Source organism: Schistocerca cancellata, chromosome 6 (genome assembly GCF_023864275.1).
Source record: "Schistocerca cancellata isolate TAMUIC-IGC-003103 chromosome 6, iqSchCanc2.1, whole genome shotgun sequence".
Taxonomy (NCBI): domain Eukaryota; kingdom Metazoa; phylum Arthropoda; class Insecta; order Orthoptera; family Acrididae; genus Schistocerca; species Schistocerca cancellata.
In genome coordinates, this window is record NC_064631.1 from 273,468,448 (window position 1) to 273,489,563 (window position 21,116).

A 21,116-nucleotide genomic window follows, 5' to 3' on the forward strand; every position below is an offset into this window, starting at 1 on the left:
CATCCACACATATACAGACACACATATGTGTGTGTGTGTGTGTGCGAGTGTGTACCCGTCCTTTTTTCCCCCTAAGGTAAGTCTTTCCGCTCCTGGGACTGGAATGACTCCTTACCCTCTCCCTTAAAACCCATATCCTTTCGTCTTTCCCTCTCCTTCCCTCTTTCCTGATGAGGCAACAGTTTGTTGCGAAAGCTTGAATTTTGTGTGTATGTTTGTGTTCGTTTGTGTGTCTGTCGACCTGCCAGCACTTACATTTGGTAAGTCACATCATCTTTGTTTTTTATATATATATATATATATATATATATATATATATATATATTATATATATATATATATATAGAGAGAGAGAGAGAGAGAGAGAGAGAGAGAGAGAGAGGGGCCATTTGATATTGCTTCTCTTGTTTACACCAACAGGAAGTTTTGTTCAACGATGTTCATTCAATGATAATCAGTTCACTCTAGTGTAATCCAGGTATTAGAGATACATACTCCATTGTCCCAAGATACCATATTTACAGAATTGTAACTATTTTGGGTATGTGTTGTAGAGTTATGGCTTTGTTGTACCAGTCGCGGTGCACTGTTTGATAGTATACTTAAAACATGCTTGGTTTTTGCCAATGTTAATAGGAATTCTTGTATTATTTTATTTAAGAATAATGTTTTGCACATGTATCAATCCTGAAGACAGGTGCTTCAACCCACTGGTGGAAGCTTGTACTGCTGTAAATGCTAGTATTTTTAAAGTTATCAGTTTAAATATTTTTTGTTGTTGTTTCGCTATTGTCTCCTGAAGATGTTACCCATGTGGTGAACTGTTGTGCACTTCATTTAAAACTTCTTGTATGTGCGGATGGATATGTGTGTGTGTGTGTGTGTTTGTGTGTGTGTGCGTGCACGAGTGTATACCTGTCCTTTTTTCCTCCTAAGGTAAGTCTTTCCACTCCCGGGATTGGAATGACTCCTTACCCTCTCCCTTAAAACCCACATCCTTTCGTCTGTCTGTGTCTTTCCCTCTTTCCTGATGAAGCAACCGTTTGTTGCGAAAGCTGAATTTTGTGTGTATGTCTGTATTTGTTTGTGTGTATTTCTGTGTTTGTTTGTGTGTCTATCGACCTGCCAGCGCTTTTGTTTGGTAAGTCTCATGTTTTTAGATATCTTTTTCCCACGTGGATTGTTTCCATCGATTATATTTATAGTGTAAATAATTTGATTTACAGAGTTACAGTGTCATTATTTTGCATATAAACCCTTTAGCAAATGAGATATGTCATTTTAGTTTTTTTTCTAAATTATGAAGTATTTTCTTACATTCCCTGCAGTTTTTAAATATATTTTTCTTTTATTGTCTGTTTTTTTTTTGTGGGTATTAAAATTAATGGTTTTGCAGTAGTTGTATGGTGTTACCCGTGTGTCGATTGTAACATCAGAAAGGACTGAATTGCTTTGTGGAATTTTATATTGTACTTAATAGTGGTATCTGAATAGTACATACTGTGTAACAAACAGTAATCTAATTGTCTTATGAACAGACAAACTGATCACTCATCTGTGTTGTAGCTTATTGTTAGCCAAAGCTTGAGTAGTTTTGGCTGCACGCTCCTTCACATGCTATCATTGAACCAAGGAACAGCTTGAATAATTTCTCTGTTGATTTTTCGGTTGATGACTATGCCAGCTGCTGTAGCTGCCAATTTTATTTTCCTCAGATTCAACAACAGCATTTTTTTTTTAATCCAGTGATGGAGGAGGCTGTTTTCAGTACACTATAATGGCATATTTTCATTCAGTAAAGTATTTCACAGTATTTTATTTTTTTGTTCCACATTGTTCAACCCATGCAATAAAAGTCTGTGTCACCAATAATAAAAACTGCTATACAGAATACCGGAACAGTGAAAATGATTCTGTTATCAATACTGTGTAAACTGTTGAGTGATTTATATAAAAAGAGATTTTGATGCTAGGACATATATTGAAAGTTTGCCATATGCTGTGAAGGCAGTTTGGTTGGTGGCTTATAGTTAAATGATATCCAAGAAATTTCTTGCAGTAAGTTTCATGAGAAACTTAAAGTAGTGTGAACTACAAGTGACTGTTTTTGTTTTGATGTATCACCTATATGCATGGAAATTTTTGTTTGACATTGATTAGTAGCACTGACCGATTAGTAGCACTGACCTCGCGACAGTACTCCAGTGTTTTGAGAACATGCATAAAAAGATGTAAATTGTAGAGCTCTCTGTTTATAACATTGCACTGTTCATATCAACAGGGTTCATGGAATGCTTAATACACAACTGCTTTCAGACAGTAAATAAATAATTGTGCAAATTTTTATCTTTTGCCAACAAATCTGTGCTTCAGACAGGTCCATATTAAAAAAAATAAAAGTACTGATGTTTTTAGAATATATATCCTTGGGCTTACATCCATCTAGAAACAGTGTCTTACGTAGAAGTTCTGCATTTATCAGAATAAAATTTTAGAGAATATTTACGAGTGTAACAGTAAAAGTTCAGAGATGACTTGTGATAAATTCATTTTGTTTGTGCTGTCACTTTTTTATGTTATTCCAGGTATCACATTGCTCTGTTGTACACGATTTCTCTTAGTGTTGCCACTGATTTCTGTGTTTTTATTTTCTAGGATGGAAATTCTTAGTAAACTTAATTCTCTTGTGAAGGAATGGATTTGTGAGGCTAGTGTGAAAAGGAATATGCCTCTGAATGTAGCAGAGCAAGTGGGCGGTAAAATATATACATTCGGATCGTATAGACTAGGTGTACATCACAAAGGAGCTGATATTGATGCTCTTTGTGTAGCACCAAGACACATCGAACGTTCCGATTATTTCACTTCATTTTTTGAACTCTTAAAGCAACAAAAGGAAGTCACAGATCTCAGAGTAAGTATAGAACAAAGTTGTTTTCATTCTTGTAGGGATATATATAATGCAATGTGTATGTATATGTTATATAGCTGCAGCTCTTCTTCTTTGGTATTATCAGTCACTACTTCATGGAGAGTACACCTCTTTTCACCTCACACACAGTGTGCTGGCAACTGTTCTGTGGACACACTGAACTAGAACCATGATTTGCAAAATGTTGTTGTTATTGTTTCCCAGTTTTTGTAATGTAGTGTAACAAGGTATAATCGAGAGAGGGAAGGGATCTAAAAGACTGGAAGTAAAATAAAGAGGTAAAGTCTAGAAACCACTAACATATTATATCAGGGTGTATACGACCCGGGACAACCGGGAAATACCCGGGAATTTTTTCATCCGGGAGAAAACCAGTAAAAACCAGGGAATTTTTCGGAATTCCGGGAATTTTTCATTGTTTTAGCTTTCAGTTAAATTTTTGTAATTTTGACTGCAGAATAGATTATCTAGCAAAGAATGTTATTATATCCTGCTACTGGAGAATGATACTGCAACAATAAAATATAAACGAGAGGGGAAAAAAATAAAACTTTAGTGGCAAAGGAAATGTGCAATTTACAGCAACAAAAAACCGTGCACGCACAAGCGTCTGCAAATAGCAAAAATATGTCAAATGCCGTAGGGCGCAGACTGTAACTCTTCGTAACAATAAACTGCTTGCTATGAGCATGATATCACAACTGTTCACATTAGGTTCGTTTGACCAATTGCCAGAGGTCTGTTGCGCATGCGCATTTCACTCGCGTATTAAGCAGTACGTGCTGTCGCTACTTGAAGTTTGGCTGTTAGCTGTATCGGTAGTAGCAGCAAGCAGCCAGATGCAAACGAGAAAAAATTTTCTCGCGCGCCCTAGCTGCCAGATTCATGCTTGCACAGAGTTGTCCAAGTTGTAGTGGGGAGGGGGTTAACCTCCACGTTAGCCGTGTTAACGTTAAGTGATTTCGCTGCTTCTCTTCGTGTACAGCTCCCATGTCAAATGAAAACAAAACAGATTTCTGTGGCCGGGAGCTATCAAGCGAATTAAAATACATTCACATAATTACGGAGGGCAAAAATATATTATTAATTTCAGTTTTCTGATTTTATTTTGTTTCTAAGTTAGTAGCAGTCAAGCATTTGCAGAACAGTGAAGTTATTTTTGCAAGTTTGCTAAAGAAATTTGGCTTCATTAATCTTTCCGCCGAGGCAATCATTTTATTTGAAACGAAGTGTTTCATTCTACAGTACTGGCTAGTTCCAACTGTTCGCTGAATTTCAAGTACACGTTATCATTTTCTGCCATATATGGCATTGTGCCGTAATAAAGAACCAAAAATGAAATCGTAGAGTACTGGTACTCCAAGAAAATTTACATCCCAAAAACCACACTGAAAAGCTTAATATCAGATGGGACCTACTTCATTGTGAATCTGGAAAAAGCCAATTTGCACTTCAAGCCGAATTATGCATTTTAGTATGGTTTACGAAATTCCGATGCTCTTTGGAGTATCCTCTGATGCACTGTTTCTTTTATGGTGTAATGTAAGCTCTCTTAGTGCTTTATACACACGAACATACGGGCTTCCTACACCACTGCAGTTGCACACGCACAATAATGCCTGTTTTCTGACACTCTCTGGCAACTGGTAAATCGAACCTATTTCTAACAGTCTCGGGATAGTATTACGAACGGTAGTTAGAAAAGCGTTACTTTCAAAGTAAATTTCTTTTTACGCAAGATGAATTGTGTTACGTGTGAGAAAGTGGGATGGATATCTAAATCACAGAGCGTTCGAAACTGAACAGTTTGAGGACCAGCCACTTACAAGAATTTGGAGCCGAGACATTTATGTCATAATTTTAAATTTTTCTGGCACATTTGTGTGATGTGTCTTAAAGTGTAACACATGCAAAAAAAGATCAATATTACATGTGGAAGCTTAGGTTCTGTTGTAGCGTGTTAATCTTAGAGACTAACATTATATATGAAAGCTTACCTTTTCTTGTAGATATGTGGTACTGTGTACATTAATGTAAACCATTAACTTTTCCTCTTGCGTTTTCGCGCTATGTAACCAGTGATCTTGCTATTGGCTGACTATAACACGTGTCATATGCTCTGAATAGCTGCTGTCATTGGCTGATGAGATCTCGTGGCTTGAGATATGACTCGCTTACAAAAGAACGTCCAACCTCGGTTTCAACGCTCCTGAAACTAACGCCCTGTGTTTGGTGCAATTCTCATGTATACTTTCGTAGTACGAAAATATGCAACGTATATTTTGCTGCAAATCAACGGTCTGTCCAAAACTTCTCTCTCTCCTTTTTTTTTTATTAAAAGTCTCTCCAAAACTTCTTAGCCCCATCTTTTCTTTTTTTTTCCGGGAAGTTCTATGCGATTGTATAAAATGTTAACCATTCAAAGGATTGATAAATTTTACAGTTCCGAGGGAAAATCTACGGAAAACCTACTGCCTGGGAAAAAGCATATTTTTTAAACGGGATATCCGGGAGAAATCCGGGAATAATCGGGGAAATTTTTTTCCTTGTCCCCGTATACACCCTGTATATACAGGCTACTACTCAGCAGCTCTAGTTACAATGTTGCCTCTGCCCATGAAACTGACAGCACAGTGAGCTGAAAGTAAAGATGAAGAAGTAGGACAATGCTAGGGAGATTCAAGTTACCTATCTGCAATTAACACCAAGGGGTTACGGAAAATATCCAGAGGCTACACGAGTAAAACAAGGGGAATACAAGTTAGAATGGGGAGCTGTGTCTGAGCATACTAGATAGGGAAAACAAAGGAAGAGAGAGCCATAGAAAAGGTGATCAAAAGTGCTAAATAAGAGACATTGGATACCATTAAAAAAAATTTCAGTCATGAGTCATGAGACTCTGTGCAAACGGGGATAATTGTTTTAAGATAGACATGTGGAAAATAAGGCAGTATGTAAGGGACATTAATTCCAAGTTTTCTAGATTGCAAATATAGACTAACTATTTCAAGGTATTCATGTAAATATTAGGTGGTCTTTCAATAACTTATAGTGTGGCAGGAGTAAGTAAGGGGTAGGGGGTAGGGACCGGAAAATATAGCCTCTTATTTGGAAAATGTTGCTTCTATTTTTGGAAAATTTGCATCTATTTTTGTCACAATTCATTTTTTTTAATCATTGGACACACACACACACACACACACACACACACATTAAAAAGGTTGTCACACTATAAGAGTGAAGACAGACAAAGCCTTTGTTCTTTGAAATTGACTACTTCAAAACAGAAGCGCAGATTGGGAACTTTCGATGAGAATGTCTGGTTTTGCAAGAATTTCAAGAGCTTTTTTTATGAAATGACTTTGTTTTCTTCGTTTGGCTGTATTTAAGCTTTCAGCAAATGATTATTCTATTGAAAAGAGTAGCATTTTTCTCCAAGAGAATTGACTGTGTCTCTGATTTAAGGTGTTTCTGGGAATTATTTGCTTTTTCTGCCCAATTTGACAATTACAAAATCTGCAGAATATTAAGTTAGGGTTTGTGTTGGCATTTATTTCTGTGCAATCCATGCTTGACATTGCCACAGGTAGAACTGACAAGGCACTTAGTAACTCTATTTTAAAGTTAGTGAAAGAATTTCAGCTCTGTTGAAAAACATCATGTCCAATTTTGTTTCTCAGGCGCTAAAGCGTAGAGTGCAGACACTGTACTCCTATAGTGGCAAACTGCTGTGAGCATAAACAAACAAGAATTTTGACCACTAGAGGGGAAGGGAGCAATGCAGGGAAACAAGCCCCACCTCCCTCTTGCAGGGAAGCAACCTACACCCATATTCTATGAAAGCTGTACTGACATAGGTATAACTGATCTTTTTTTGGTGTGGTGAACCAGGATTAGTCGCTTCATTCATTTCAAAATAAGAAAAGAAAACAATGAGCAAAGCTCAACAAAAACCATTCGGAAACAGCTGCTGTGCAATTGCTTATTGAGGTTGGCAGAGTTTTGTTCATGACATAGCGTAGGCCGAACCTATAGTGGTATGTGACCCTACCATGGATCAAAACTTCAGCCACCTAATTTGCCATGCTAAAGTATCTGTTTTATACCAACTTTTGAACTTAAGTAACAAACAAAAATATGTCTTTCTTTGTTATAAAATGCTAGATCCCACAGCTGAGTACTATGTTACATTTTGCGGTTTCCGTCTTAAATAAACCATTCAACCACCCACAATTGCCATGGCACCATACCATCAAACACATTGATAAGTTGTTAATGTTTATGTACTTTTTATTATACAGACCGGTTCTGACGCACATTACCTTTCCAAATCGGACTTGGCTAGATGATGTACAATGCCAGTAACTGAAAATTGATTGCATATTTATATGTAGAAAATAAGCTGTTTTCAACTATCTCTGATAACATACTTCAGCTGGATTCAATTTGCTATAAAATAGTATATATATTAGGTATTTTTGCATATTGAGGCAGAATTTACAGCTACTTCATGTTCAATAAAAACGCGCCAAGATTTTTCCGGTTCCTAGTAAGGAGCGTATATGTATAGAGGGAGTGGATGGGGAGTTGGAGCAGCATGGCTACTTTACCACATCAACCTCTTTTGTTACAACTACCACCATCACCACTCTTGCTGGCCCTCTCATAGATGTGTTTCGTACCATCCTAAGTTTCCATTTGGCAGTCACCAGTGGGTTTTTTAATTGCCTTAAACTGTAAATCCAAGTCGCACAGTTCCGAAAAATCCAAAAGCTGTTTAGCGTTGTTGTAATTTATATAGAGGGTTGAAAAATGAATTCAGGTCAAATCATAATGCTAGAACACTTGTTTCATTATTGAAATTGGAACAAAATGAATATTGGAGAGGAAACTTGTGCCAAAGGCCATTTAGAACAGTGAAAAGTAAATATAAATCTTAATATTCCTGAAGACTTTATATTTTGGTCTACTTAATGTGAGTACAGCTTTGAACATTATGAGAGGGGACAAAAATATTTACAGAATTGTCATCTTCGTGTTAGCTTCATGGCAGGTAACAGTATTCACTGTAAAGCAAATTGACAAGTTAGTAGTAATGTACTTTAGATAGGACTGCTTGTTTGCAGGTGTGGGTAATTATTTTCGTTGAGAAATACCATTATATAGTAAACCACAAACAGCAGATAAATGGTTTTCTGGTATAAACGAGGAGGAAACACCTTTTTCAAAGTAGCCACTTTCTTTCTAATTTAATTGATTATATGTAGCTGTTAAAAGCATGAATAACAATAAACAGTATAGTGATTGCTTGTGTGTACAATTTCTTGTTCTTTTCTTAATGTATACCTTAATTCATTCCACATTCGTATAGGTTCTTGTTGAGATCTGTGGAACGTGATGAATGAATAAATCTAATGCAGTCACTGTCTGGATCGGAGTTCCATCTATCATTAAAGTGGTGTGCACATAAGAAGAAGGGTGGTAGGGCAATCTGCAGTGACAACAGGGTGTATACGGCCCGGGACATCCGGGAATTCCGGGAAAAACCCGGGAATTTTTTCATCCGGGACAAATCCGGGAAAAACCCGGGAATTTTTTAGAATTCCGGGATTTTTCGTTGTTTTAGATTGCAGTTAAAGTTTTGTAGGTGTGACGTGTAAGATCTGATACGCTGACAAAGAACTTTAGTCCACTACTGCTAAATAATATTGCAGCAATGAAACACAAATCAGAGAATAACACCAAAATAAAAGTTTAGTTGCATAGAAAATGGGTAAATAGTGTCAAAGGATTTAGGTCGAAGATTATACGTCCGTAACAACTAATATGCATTCGATGTGTGTGACGTCACAATTGTTTACATTTCTAACAGATCACCAGAAAATATTACGAATAGTGGCCTGAGATGTGTTACTTTCGAAGTAAATTTCCACGCAAGATGATTTATGTTACGTGTGAGAATGTGCAGTGCATTTCTTAAATCACAGGACGTTATAACTCTCATTCAAAATGTAACACTTTGAGGACCAGCCATTTGAAAAATGTCGGGCCCAGAAGATAAGTCATTTATGCCACTATTTAAAATTTTACCGGCACATTTGTATTTGATATGACTTAACGTGTAACACACGCTAAAAAAAAGACCGAGCTTCAAGTTAGTTTTCATATTTAATGTTGTACTTTCATAGATAAAAAATTATGCAATCGATGGCAAAAAGTTCCATTGACCTTCAAAAAAATGTGCATAATGTGTTACTGAGCAATGTCACAAGTCCCTTCATGCCAGAACACTTCGACTTTTCTAAGCAACTGATAATCATTTTGGCACGATTTTAATTGCAAAATTAGAGCCTGTTAGTAGGCCTACGGACTTCCTATCATTGTAGGACCAATAACAGTGGATGCCAATAGAGGATGCAATTCTCGTTCGTACATACACATCTGCTTACGAGTTAACCGGTGTAGAAACGCACTTTGCTGAATTGAGCGAGCTCGGCCTACCTTCGTAACGTACGCGCCGCGGCCTGTCTTTCTCGTAGGCCTCGTGCTCTGAATAACTGCCGTCATTCGCTAGCGAGGTCACGTGACATGAGCTATGACTGGCTGACAAAAGTGCATCGCTCAACGCAATCTCTATTTTAGAGTTTCGGAAGCTACCGTGCTGTAATTTGTGGAATTTGTGTATATACTTTAGCAATACGAAAATAAACTCTGTGCATATTGTCTCGCATCAAACAACTTTCCAAACGCATTGTTTTCCTGGATTTAGTTTCCTAAAGTGCTGGGACGTCCTCCGCCGGTATAAGACCTTTAAGATTCAAAGGACTGATAGGTTTTACAGCTCCGAGGGAAAGTATACTGTTACTTAACACGGATGTATTTTCACCCGCTTTATACGTAATTTCATCCGGGAGAAATTGTGTTTTTAACCGGGAAATCCGGGAAAAATCCGGGAATTTTTTTTTCTTGTCCACGTAGACACCCTGGACAAGAAGCGGTGTACTGTTTGATGCTTCAGGCAGTATCATCATTCAACTGTGTCTGTCTGTAGTGCACGCCTCAGGGTGTGAGTAGAACATTTAGCATTGATTTTCATGCCATTTTAGGTACAGTAAGGTTACTTACCCACTACAGTGCTCATTGTGGGTGACATAAAGCAAACATGATAAGTTTTACATCAAGAAGCAACAGATATAGTTTTTCAAGTGCATAAATATCACTAGGGAGAGTCACAAAAAGAAAAAGTGGCGTTGTATAGCGCCTGTCTCTGCGTTACCAGTTACCAGGGCGAGCAATGGCTGTAGCATGAGGTGTGGGGAAGAGACAAAGAGCACACTGGTGACACCACAAAGTATTCTCTGTCTCTCTCTCTCTCTCTCTCTCTCTCTCTCTCTCTGCTCAGAAAATATCACGCAGCTGCCTTCTAACGTGTGCACCAATATAGTGTTCGTTATTTTTTTCCTCAAGCTATTGCGAACTTGAAAGTGCAAGTACATACTCTGTATCATTTTTTCTATTCACTGAGGATCAGTCAGTGCATGTTAAAGTTTGAGATCTCGTCACATTTAAAATAAAAAAGTTTGTACAAATGTTTAATGTCAAGCTGCTTGCTTATTTGTTCTCTCTGTCTCCTTCACAGGCTGTTGAAGAAGCATTTGTTCCTGTTATAAAAATGAATTTTGATGGTATAGAAATAGATATGTTATTTGCAAGACTGGCTTTAAAAGAAATTCCTGATACAATGGTAAGCCTTACTGATAGCTTAATAACTACTGTTGATGTTGATACTAATCGATGACTTCATCTTGTAAGGAATCAGGTGTATGAAATAAGTAAACATTACTGATTTTTTGTTCATCTTGTCCATCTCAGTAACTAATTTATTATTTATGACATTGTATACAATGATTATTGCATCTGTATTACAATATTATTATTATTATTATTATTATTATTATTATATTTTAGAAATTGGCAAAAACCTCAAGTGACACATATACAAAGATTTCAGCTGTTACAAGATTTTTCTATATTTTTAAAATAGGGATGTGTTATTTTAATTAAAAACATTTATGTTCAGCAAGACCGGCAGGTAATTTTGTAGCAATAAACCAGCATCTAACCTAAATTCCGTAATCTTCTGACTTATTTTTGGTCATATATGCCAGTGTATTTTGATGCCCACAAAAACAAAATTCTCACACAGCTAGCTCCAAAACCAAGACCTTACATATGTGGTCTGACACCATACACAATTGGCTGTCTCAGCAATGCAGAAAAAAAGGTGCAATTTTAATGCGTGGTAAGCAAAATCGTCCCTTCTGTTTTTCAAGTATGATGTGTTCTGTACTAAGATCCACAGGGTGAATGGCTTTAGTGTGGCAGTGCTGGCATATTAAACTACTGTATGACCTTGTTTTTATGTTCCCGGAATTAATGTCTTTGTGCTGTTTATGGCAATTTTTATAGCTCCCATCAAATTTCTTATGTTCACAATGTTAATTTACATCTAATTTTACATTTACATACTTCTAATTTTCTCACAGTTTATGCTGTATGGGACAATGTTCATGGGGAAAAAACTGATGTGGTATAAAATTACACTGGCATAACTTCGGCCTTCAAGTAGTGTTTAGAATTGTTACGTGGTTAAGTTTCTTGACAGCAGGGTACTCTACTCAACAGATCTGAATTGGGGAAAAATCAGAACAATTTGTGCTTTATATCTTGCCGCTGCCAAGCTCTCCTCGGCGTGGTGGCTGATGGGAGTAACTAGGTTTGTTCCAATTAAGGTATCATGATCAGTCACAACCATTTTCAAACTGTCTCCGCTACACATGCACAAATTCGTGGTCATCATGACACCTCAAATGCATATTTCGTGTGTTTCATTGTGAGGCACAGTACCTTATAACCTCAAAAGGATTACTACAGCTCAAGAAACACGGAACAACACATATGCAAACATAGCACAAAATACTTATGTAAATATTTGAACTTAATAAAGAGAATAAATTCTTGAAACGTGTTATGCCAAGCATGAAAAAACAGATAATTGGTGCCGTGTTTCATTATTTAAATAATGCAAGACACAGTTGCTGGCTTTCCAGAAAACATCGATTATGTCAAATGTTTCTACTTCCCAGACAGTTACCAGTTCCATTTACACCTGTGGCTAAACAGAGTACAAAGTCCAGATAACCTTTATTTCATAATAAACAAGTCCCTGATAAGTATTATGATGCCTGTTATGTACACATATGATACATAAACTACTGCTTAAAAAGTTATTTTCTATGTTTTATATTTTCTTGCATTTAACACTATTTTTTAAAGCTCCTTGAAAAGTGTGAAATTGGGGTTTCTCTGTATATCACAATTAAGCCTGTGTTCTCCCCTTTTGAGAAAAATTGTTATGTTCTGTTTGTTTCTAAAAGGGCCCAGAATAAATAAGATATTATATGTGAATGAGATTGGATTATTTGAAAAACACAAAATACATTCAATTTTTATAAAAAAAATCAAGTGCATGAATTTTAATAGCCTACGGTTTATTTAGACAAAATGTGGATTCATACATATTATATTGTGGGTAAATACTGGCAAAATGATAGAGTCCGAGGAGTATTGTCAAACAAAAGTGCCTTCTGTGTTTAATTACCATATTGCGTAGGGGGTTGGCGTTCAGATGTGACAGTGCTCCACCTGTAAGAACACTGCAGTGTATGCTATTACTAAGTCCCTTTCCTGTTTTCATTTCTTAAGCACAACGGTGCTTGCCAGCCTTGCCAAATCATCAGTTAGCTTTGTCGGGTAATGCAGACAACATTTCCAGGGTAATCTTGCATTCTGTTTTACATTTTATTGTTTAAAATAGTGAAGCAGTGTCTTGTTTTCTGTTGTGATTAATAAAAGAGAAGGTTTCTAGTTGTACTGCATCTGTGTGTGTTAGTATTTTAAGTTATAGTTTGGTTCAGTATTCAGTATTAATTTAGTCTTATCAGAGTGTCACTAAATGTTTGAGACTGTGCCAGTGGGAACTGTTGGCATCTGTAAATAGCCTTTTCAGTAAAAGCTTTTTACCATTTTCTTAATGAGATGTAAGTATCAAAGGTAACATATTTTTCCTTAGTTTTACATTAAGCTAGTGTGTTGTGAAGTAGTGGGCTCTGTCCAGCATACATCTTAGATTTAGATTTAACCCATTGACCATTCTGGTTCCTTTGTCCCTAAGAGCTGTGTGTGTGTGTATCAAGGACCATTTTGAGTTGCAGTGTTCAAACATTGTGTGTTACAGTATGGGTAGGTTTCAGCCTCTGTATCACATAGCTGATGAGGCATCTGGAAGTGACCTATGCACTGAGTTAATTAATGAACATTCCTAAGCAGTCACTGTGTGGTGTACTTTTATTACAGTGACACAGATTTTGTGTGTGTGTGACTTCTGTGATCAATATAGAAGTCCAAAACTAAAACTTCAGCAGTTTTGGTGGTCTGCATAGCGTATTACAGTTAGCTTCCGAAGAAATGCTAATTGCTCTGTGCAGTAGCTTGTGCAGTATGTATGTATATGTTATAAAGAATCCTTTTAAAAATTATACAAGTTAACTGGACAAACATAGTACTATTAATTGTTTGCCTTAGTAAAACTCAGATCTCTTGTTATCAATATTATGATAAGGAAAGTTGCCACTCACCATATAGCGGAGATGCTGAGTCGCATACAGGCAGAAGATTCTGCGAATGCAGAGCTTCAGTGAAATTAAGAGGGTGTTGTTTGTTGGTAGGGGACCATTATTAAGTTGGTTTGACGAGGTCGGGGAGGGGAGGGGGTTAGAGCGTGACAACAGTGTTTAACTAAATACAATAACACGCTTTAAAAGAAAGGCATTGTGGAGAGTCATACCCTCAAACTTCCGGGAACTAGCTTTCCAAGAAGCTTTACTTCCTCAAATTTACGTTACTGCATAATGATCATGAGAATAAAATTGGAGAAATTTGGGTTTCTACAAATGGTTACTGACAATCATTATTTGTGCTTTTGTTTGTGAATGTTACAAGAAGGGAGAAAAATAATTATATGATACATTATGTACTGTCCTCCAAATAGTAGTATATTCCAAAGTATGTGTATAGGGTAAATATAGACTGAGCAGTTGACCAATTAGGCACTAACAGAAGTGCAGTTACGTTTGTTTGAATGTGAATATTGTATGGTAGAATTAATATCTGATTTTTAATTTACCAAACTACAATAATTCACAGTGGCTGACACTCTTTAAATCTTGCAGTTTAAGAGGCCTTTAAGCCTTCCAGTTTAGATGCTAATTACTATATTCACCCATCTGCAAAGTAGATGTGTTGGATGTGTATATTATATGTTTGTGTATTTATAATTCTTTCTGTGTAAATCTGTGTCAATTGTTACAGGACTTGAGAGATGACTGTCTTTTAAAAAATCTTGATCAAAAATGTGTGAGAAGTTTGAATGGCTGCCGAGTGACTGATGAAATCCTTAGGTTGGTTCCAAATATTGAGAGCTTCCGTTTGGCCCTTCGAACAATAAAACTTTGGGCGAAAAGTGAGTAGTGATAAAATGTTGTCTTTTAAAGTCCTAACTTTCAAGGGAAATATAACTTTTTCAGTACTTTAAGAACATATCTCATGAATTTATAAAAAAGCTCTTTCTTTTCTGTACTGAGTATTTTTGTACATGTAATGCTGTTTACTAACTGAACATCTTTACATACAAAAGCAGTGTAAGGGTGAAAGTGGCAGAAAACAGCAGACGGAGCATGGACTGACAATAAGCTTTGGAAAGAAGGCAGAAGTGATATAGGGGTGGGATAAAGGAATGGAGTATGAAGCAAAGGAGCAAGTGTGACCAACCACCACTGCCACACATGGTTGTGCACATGTGCCGCCGCCCCCCCTCCTCCCCCCTTTTACACACACACACACACACACACACACACACACACACACACACAGAGAGAGAGAGAGAGAGAGAGAGAGAGAGAGAGAGAGAGAGAGAGACTCCCAACAGTTGAAGTTGTAACGAATTCTTAAGACAATTTCAAATCGCTTAAGTGATTATACATATGGCGCAAACAGTAAGTAACCCAAACATATTTCAGAATGAGAGACATTGTTATCTCTATAAGGTAAGAATAAAGGGAAACCGTACTGGTAGAAGTGATGTCAGCAAGTTATGAGATGAACAATATTAAGAAAAGAAAAAAAGTAGACGAATTGAAAATAATTGCTACAAAAGATTATATTGTTTTAATGGCTTCATTTGTGGCCCAATATAACTGTCCAACTCCCCCATCCCAGCAGAGTCGTGCTTAAGTGATAGGGGTAAAATGTGCCCCCAAAATGGATGTTTTTGCAATTTTTTCTGTTATTTTTAGTGTTATGTCTCGTGAAGGGCTCAGGTATTGTAAATGTGGTCCTATTAAAAGTTGTAGACACTGAATTTTGCATTTCTTGGACTACCTGTTCCCAGACTGGTGCTCATCAAAGTTGGACAAATTTTCATATTTATGAAAAAAAATTCATTTTAACTTCTGCTTTTTGGTAATGTCATCTAAAGTAACCCATCTATCAATAAAATGGTCTCTAGCAAAGTTATAGAGGAATAAGTTCTGCATCCTGTGAGACCAAAAGTGAATGTTTCGGACCACCCGTTTCCGTACAACTCCACCTTACAGTTGGACCATTTCTCACCATCTATGAAAACTGTTTAAAGTGAAGTTCTGCAATACTTGTTATTTACACTATATTAAATGTAGTAATATGGTACTCATTTGTACTAATCTTGTAGTTGGTAAGTATAGTGGTACAATAAAATATTAAGAGTGTAACATATATAAAAAGATAATATTAAGAAATGGTTTCATGTAGAATATGATGAGGTCCACTAATATGAAGATGGAGGCAGGATAAGAAACACAGTTCTTGAAATCGATTAGTGAGGATTATATTTCATGATAACAAAAATTGTGGTTAAAGGTATGAAGATGAAATGAGGAAAAAATAGGTAGGTTCACAGATTTCACAGGCATCAATCCCTTGCTTGTCTTTGGATCAGGCGGTTCCTCAGAGTCTGTAATTTTCGATTGGGAATTCGTTGCTCCCACCACTCAGAGTATGTAATTTTTGTCTCCCCGTAGGTGCATTCCAGATCTTTGTCAGCATCTGGTTTTTCAGTTTCATCTGGTTGGGGGAAATTAGTGCAGGAGTTCCCCTTCCAATTGGCACAAATCAAAGAGCAGTTAATCCCAGCCTTCTGGCACCCACAACCATCTCACACCACTTGTTGCATTTGCAGAAAATTGTGGAGAGAAGAGACTGCAAAGCTGTTTTCTTGAAAGGAAGAACGCGGTCAAGACCAGACTTTGAAGCCTGCCAAGCCCAGAGGAGCAGATCCACCTGGTGTCGTAACTACATTTGTAGTTTTAGGTAAAAACTCAAGCAGTGTTGCTGGGCTGTGTCAGATGTTGGTGGTATGGATGTTAGGTTGAATTTGAATTTCACAAGGGCTTTGGAAAAGAGGTTGAATCGCAATTTATCCAAAGTATCTCGTGCCCTATCTTCGTAGTGTGTTGTTAAGTCGTATACCAGCTTTGGCAGTAGCTTTTGCTTGAATGGCATGCTCAAAGAAATGTTTGATTTCTTCTAGAAGAAACTTATTTTCGACAGACAGCTTGACCATCTTCTTGTTCTGCTTGAAGAGTGCTAAATTTGTGTCGCAGCCATTTGTGGCATGGAGAAATATGACTGGCCTTCTGACGTCTGCCAGTTTGAAGCTGTAGGGGCCAAATAATTTTGATGGTGTCATTCCTCTAACAGTTTTTGAGAAATATATAATTGCTGATATGGCTAGGCATTGAGCATGAAAAGAACATCGGCATCTTCACCAACTACTTCTCACGCTCCAGTGATACCTCAAGGGCCATGCAACAATCAGGTGATCTGTGCCTCTAATAGCTTGCTGTACTGAGCAGCCTTTTCCTTTGAGCCTCTCAGTATGCAAGCTAATGTGACACACGTTATTTCTGTCACTGGAAAGGAATAGGGCCCGAGTCATGGTCACCAACATTAACTCTTTAAAGATGAGCTCAGAAGTATTGTTTGTTTTGCTTCGGCAGAGGTGCTCAGCATATTTGGTGTACAAGTCTTCTGGGTAGCCATCAAACACCACTTGGGTTGCACTTGGGCTATAGTGTCTTTTTAGGCAGTCAGCATATTTCGTTAGGATTAGTTGGAATGTTTCACCATTCTTTCACACAACCCAGTAGGGAAGAAATCTACCATCAACGACAAAAGTTGCTCCTTCAGGTTGACCTGATTCACTGGTGTGAACAAGTCGTATAACACTGACTTGAGAGTCTTCCTTATTCCAACTGCATCAAACAGAGAGAGAGGATAGGTGCCAGCACGTAACAGAATAATTCTTTAAGCAACAACAAAAAAATTCCCCACTCTTACTCAAAACCTATACAATCAATGTGAGTTGGTCCAAATTTTAGGTGGAGCTGTACGGAAATGAGTGCTCAAAAAGATTCGCTCTTGTTCTCATAGAATGCTAAATTCATTTCTCTATAACTTTTTTATTGACCACTTTTTTGACAGATGAGTTGTTTTAGGTGATATTACCAAAAAGCAGAAGTTAAAACAAAAATATGTAAAATTTATCCAATTCTGATGAGCACTAGTACGGGAACGATTGGTCCAAAAAACGTGTTCTGGTCTCATTCAATGCGAAATTTAATGCTTTACATCTTTTAATAGGACCATGTTTTCTCTACTGTGAGTCCTTCACTAGATACAAGTATAAAATCACAACAATACCCCCCTTTTGGGGGTACATTTTTATCCCCCACCACTCAAGCATAACTCTGCGGAGAGGGGGGGGGGGGGCTTAGGATCATCATAGCGGGCCACAAATGAAGCCATTAAAACAATAAAACCTTTTGCATCAGCTATTTCTGATTTGCTACTCACCATATAGTGGAGATGCTCAGTCACAGATAGGCACAATAAAAAGACTGTCACAAAATAAGCTTTCAGCCGAAAGCTTATTTTGTGACAGTCTTTTCATTGTGCCTATCTCTGACTCAGTATCTACACTGTATGGTGAGTAGCAACTATCCTTTTCATAATATTATTACATTCCAGCCTGGATTTTCCATTGTTTTATTTCTGATTCAGACTTTATGCCTACTGGCCTTTTCACCGTAAAGATGACCCGTTGAGTTGCAGACAGACATGACAGACAGACTGTTACACATTATAGCTTTCAGTCAAAGCCTTCTTCAGCAAAGAAACTGTTACACATTATAGCTTTCAGTAAAAGCCTTCTTCAGTAAAGAAAATAAACACACACACACACACACACACACACACACACACACACACACACACACACACTGATCCAAGCAAGCACATCCCATACACATATGGCCACTACCACCGACAGCTCTGACAGGAATTAAGAGATAAGGGAAGCTCAGACTGACCGTGATAAGGTGTCTTAGACCGCGCGGCTGCCCCATGTGGCGCATCACTCCTTTGTCAATCTCAAAACTCAACACACAATGGTTAACTATGTCCACTGCTTCAGCAGCATATGATATTGTAGGAACAGGCAAAGGCTCTGATTCTTGTCTTCACTTTCTTCTTGTTTCTCTGCCATTTGCTCCAGCAACACTTCATCAATTGTCACAGATTGACAGACATCTAAACCTTTTTCATGTTCAACATAGTCATCAAAATTAAGGTAGTAGGTGTTTTCATCTTGCTCCATTATTTCTTGCCACTATTCAGCTGCAATTCCTTCGTTTTCTGGTGAGAAGTATTCTCTGAAGAAAGCTAACTCTCTTGAAGCAGTTTGAAATTGTGATTTCTTGCATGGAATGCAAGGAACTTCTTCAAAAATGTGTAATGTCCAAGATCATTACCATTTTCATTCCATTATGAAGACAGGCCAGCCTCTTCTGTACAAGAATTTTTGTTTCAGATGTTTTATAATGCCTTGGTTGGAGGGGGTGAGGGTGGTTTGTGCAGTTGGGAGGAAAAACGCTACATTTATATCACGTAGATACACTGTATCTTGGGGACGCACAGCACAGTGGTCAATAAACGGGATGATTTTGCTATTTCTAACAGCTAACCTTGCACCATAGTCAGGCAAGAATTGTTCAGATGTAGTTGTTGTTACCCAAGCTTTCACATTAGACATATATTTACTTGGAAATGTCAACACATTTTTAAAGCATCATGGACTCTGTCTTTTCAGTTATCCATGGCACCAATTTTTCTGTTCCTCCTTCATTACAACATAATAAAACAGTTACCCTCCCTTTACTAAATTTTCTGGTGAGGCGTTTCTGTGGAGTGCTATGGTGTGCTGTGCTGAACTCAAAAATTTTATCTGGGTCCACATCTGCCTTCAGTACTCTGCAAGCCATCTGATGTTGTGTGGCAGAGGGTACTGCTGGTACTACTGACTGGCCAGTGTTCCACTCGTGAATGGCATGTGGGAAGAATGATTGTTGGTAAGCCTTGGCTCTAATTTCTCAAATTTTCTCATTGTGGTCATTTTGCAAGATGTATGTGAGAGGAAGTAATATGTTGACTGACTCTCTTGAGATTTCAAGTGTGAACCTCTCCATTATGCACAATGCCTCTCTTGTAATGTCTGCTTCTGGAATTTTTTTAGCATCTCTGAAGAACACTGACCAAATGGTCCCATAACAAAACATCCCACTCTTCATTGGATCTTCTCTATCTCGTCTACTAGTCCTACCTGGCAAGGGCCCCAGATTGATGAACAATATTCAAGAATCAGTTGAACGTGTGCATTATAAGCCACTTTCCTATTTGTGTAATGTGGTTATTCCTCTTACGGCCACTCTTGGTAGTTGCTCCTAGTATTTTACAGTAGGTACATTTTTAGCAATTTGTCATCAATAGTTTAGTTGTACAGCAGCAGATTTATTTTCCTTTGTATGCACAATATATTACATTTATTTATATTCTGGGTCAGCTGCCAAAACCTGCACCTTTCATCGATCTTCTGTAGGATCCTACAAATCAATTTTGTATTGTGGTGTCACTGCTTTCTTACATTCAACCTCACCATCTGCAAACTGTCACAAACAGCTTCTTATGCTTTCTGCTGTATATTTTACATACATTGTAAATAATAATGGTTCTATCACACGTCTTTGAGTTTCTCCGGAAATTACCTTTACATTCCATTAAGAGCAAAGTGTTGAGTTATGTCTGCAAGGAAGTCCAATTGCAAATCTGGTCCAATGCTTGGTTAGCTCATATTTTTTTCACTAAACAGCAGGGCGGGATGGTGTGAAATGTCTTCCTGAAGTGAAGGAATGCAGCGTCTCCTGAGTGCTATTGTCTACAGTGCTATGGATCTCGTGGAGGAACAGAGGGAGCTGAGTTTTTCAAGATCTATGTTTGCTGTATCCATGTTGATTTTTATAGAGGCAATTTCCATTCTCCAAAAAGTCATAATTTGGTTCTTGAACATAAAACACGTTCCATAATTCTACTACGGTTTTGACATCAGTGATATAGGCCTAAAGCACCTGACGGGATTCGAACCCACAGCCTTCTGCATGTAAGGACTGTGCCTTAACCATTATGCTAAGTTAGGCAGAAGGTGAAAAAAAAAGCCCATTTTATCTGTATTAAAAACATAATTTTTACTATACCTTTTTACGATTGATGGTAGAGTATTTTTCCACAATTTAACAATGTCAGTGTTTACGCTTCCAGCCTCACCTCGAACGCATTTGTACAATAAACTATGTCAGTCTTTGAACTTTTCAATCTAACCATTGGAGGCTTTCAAATATGTGAGTCCCAACTTTTTTACCAAGTATATTGCTTTAGTATGAACCACAGTACCATTAGTTGGAATATTCAAAGCAGGGACAACACGGAAATGATTGACATACTAACAAGATTCCACTGTAATGTCTGACCAAGTTGGGTACATCATTTATAAATTGAGAACAGTAACAGAGGTATCCGACTTAAAGCTGTACTGGTTGCAAATTATGCTTTTGACTGAAAAATGTTCTGTTTGTCAAGAAGGCTACAATCTAGTACATACCTGTACCTTAAATTCCATAAGTGCCCTCCCCTTTCAGTC

At 37.5% G+C, this 21,116-nt stretch overlaps 1 protein-coding gene across 4 annotated transcripts in view; it reads left to right on the forward strand.

The window, feature by feature from the left end:
• LOC126190762 (poly(A) polymerase type 3) overlaps positions 1–21,116 on the forward strand; it is a 175,000-nt gene that overhangs the window by 43,177 nt on the left and 110,707 nt on the right. For all 4 annotated transcript variants that reach the window (XM_049931280.1, XM_049931282.1, XM_049931279.1 and 1 more), the window contains 3 exons: positions 2,656–2,914; positions 10,572–10,676; positions 14,363–14,513. In XM_049931280.1, the coding sequence (XP_049787237.1) occupies positions 2,656–2,914; positions 10,572–10,676; positions 14,363–14,513 (515 nt within the window). The remainder of the gene's footprint in view (positions 1–2,655; positions 2,915–10,571; positions 10,677–14,362; positions 14,514–21,116) is intronic.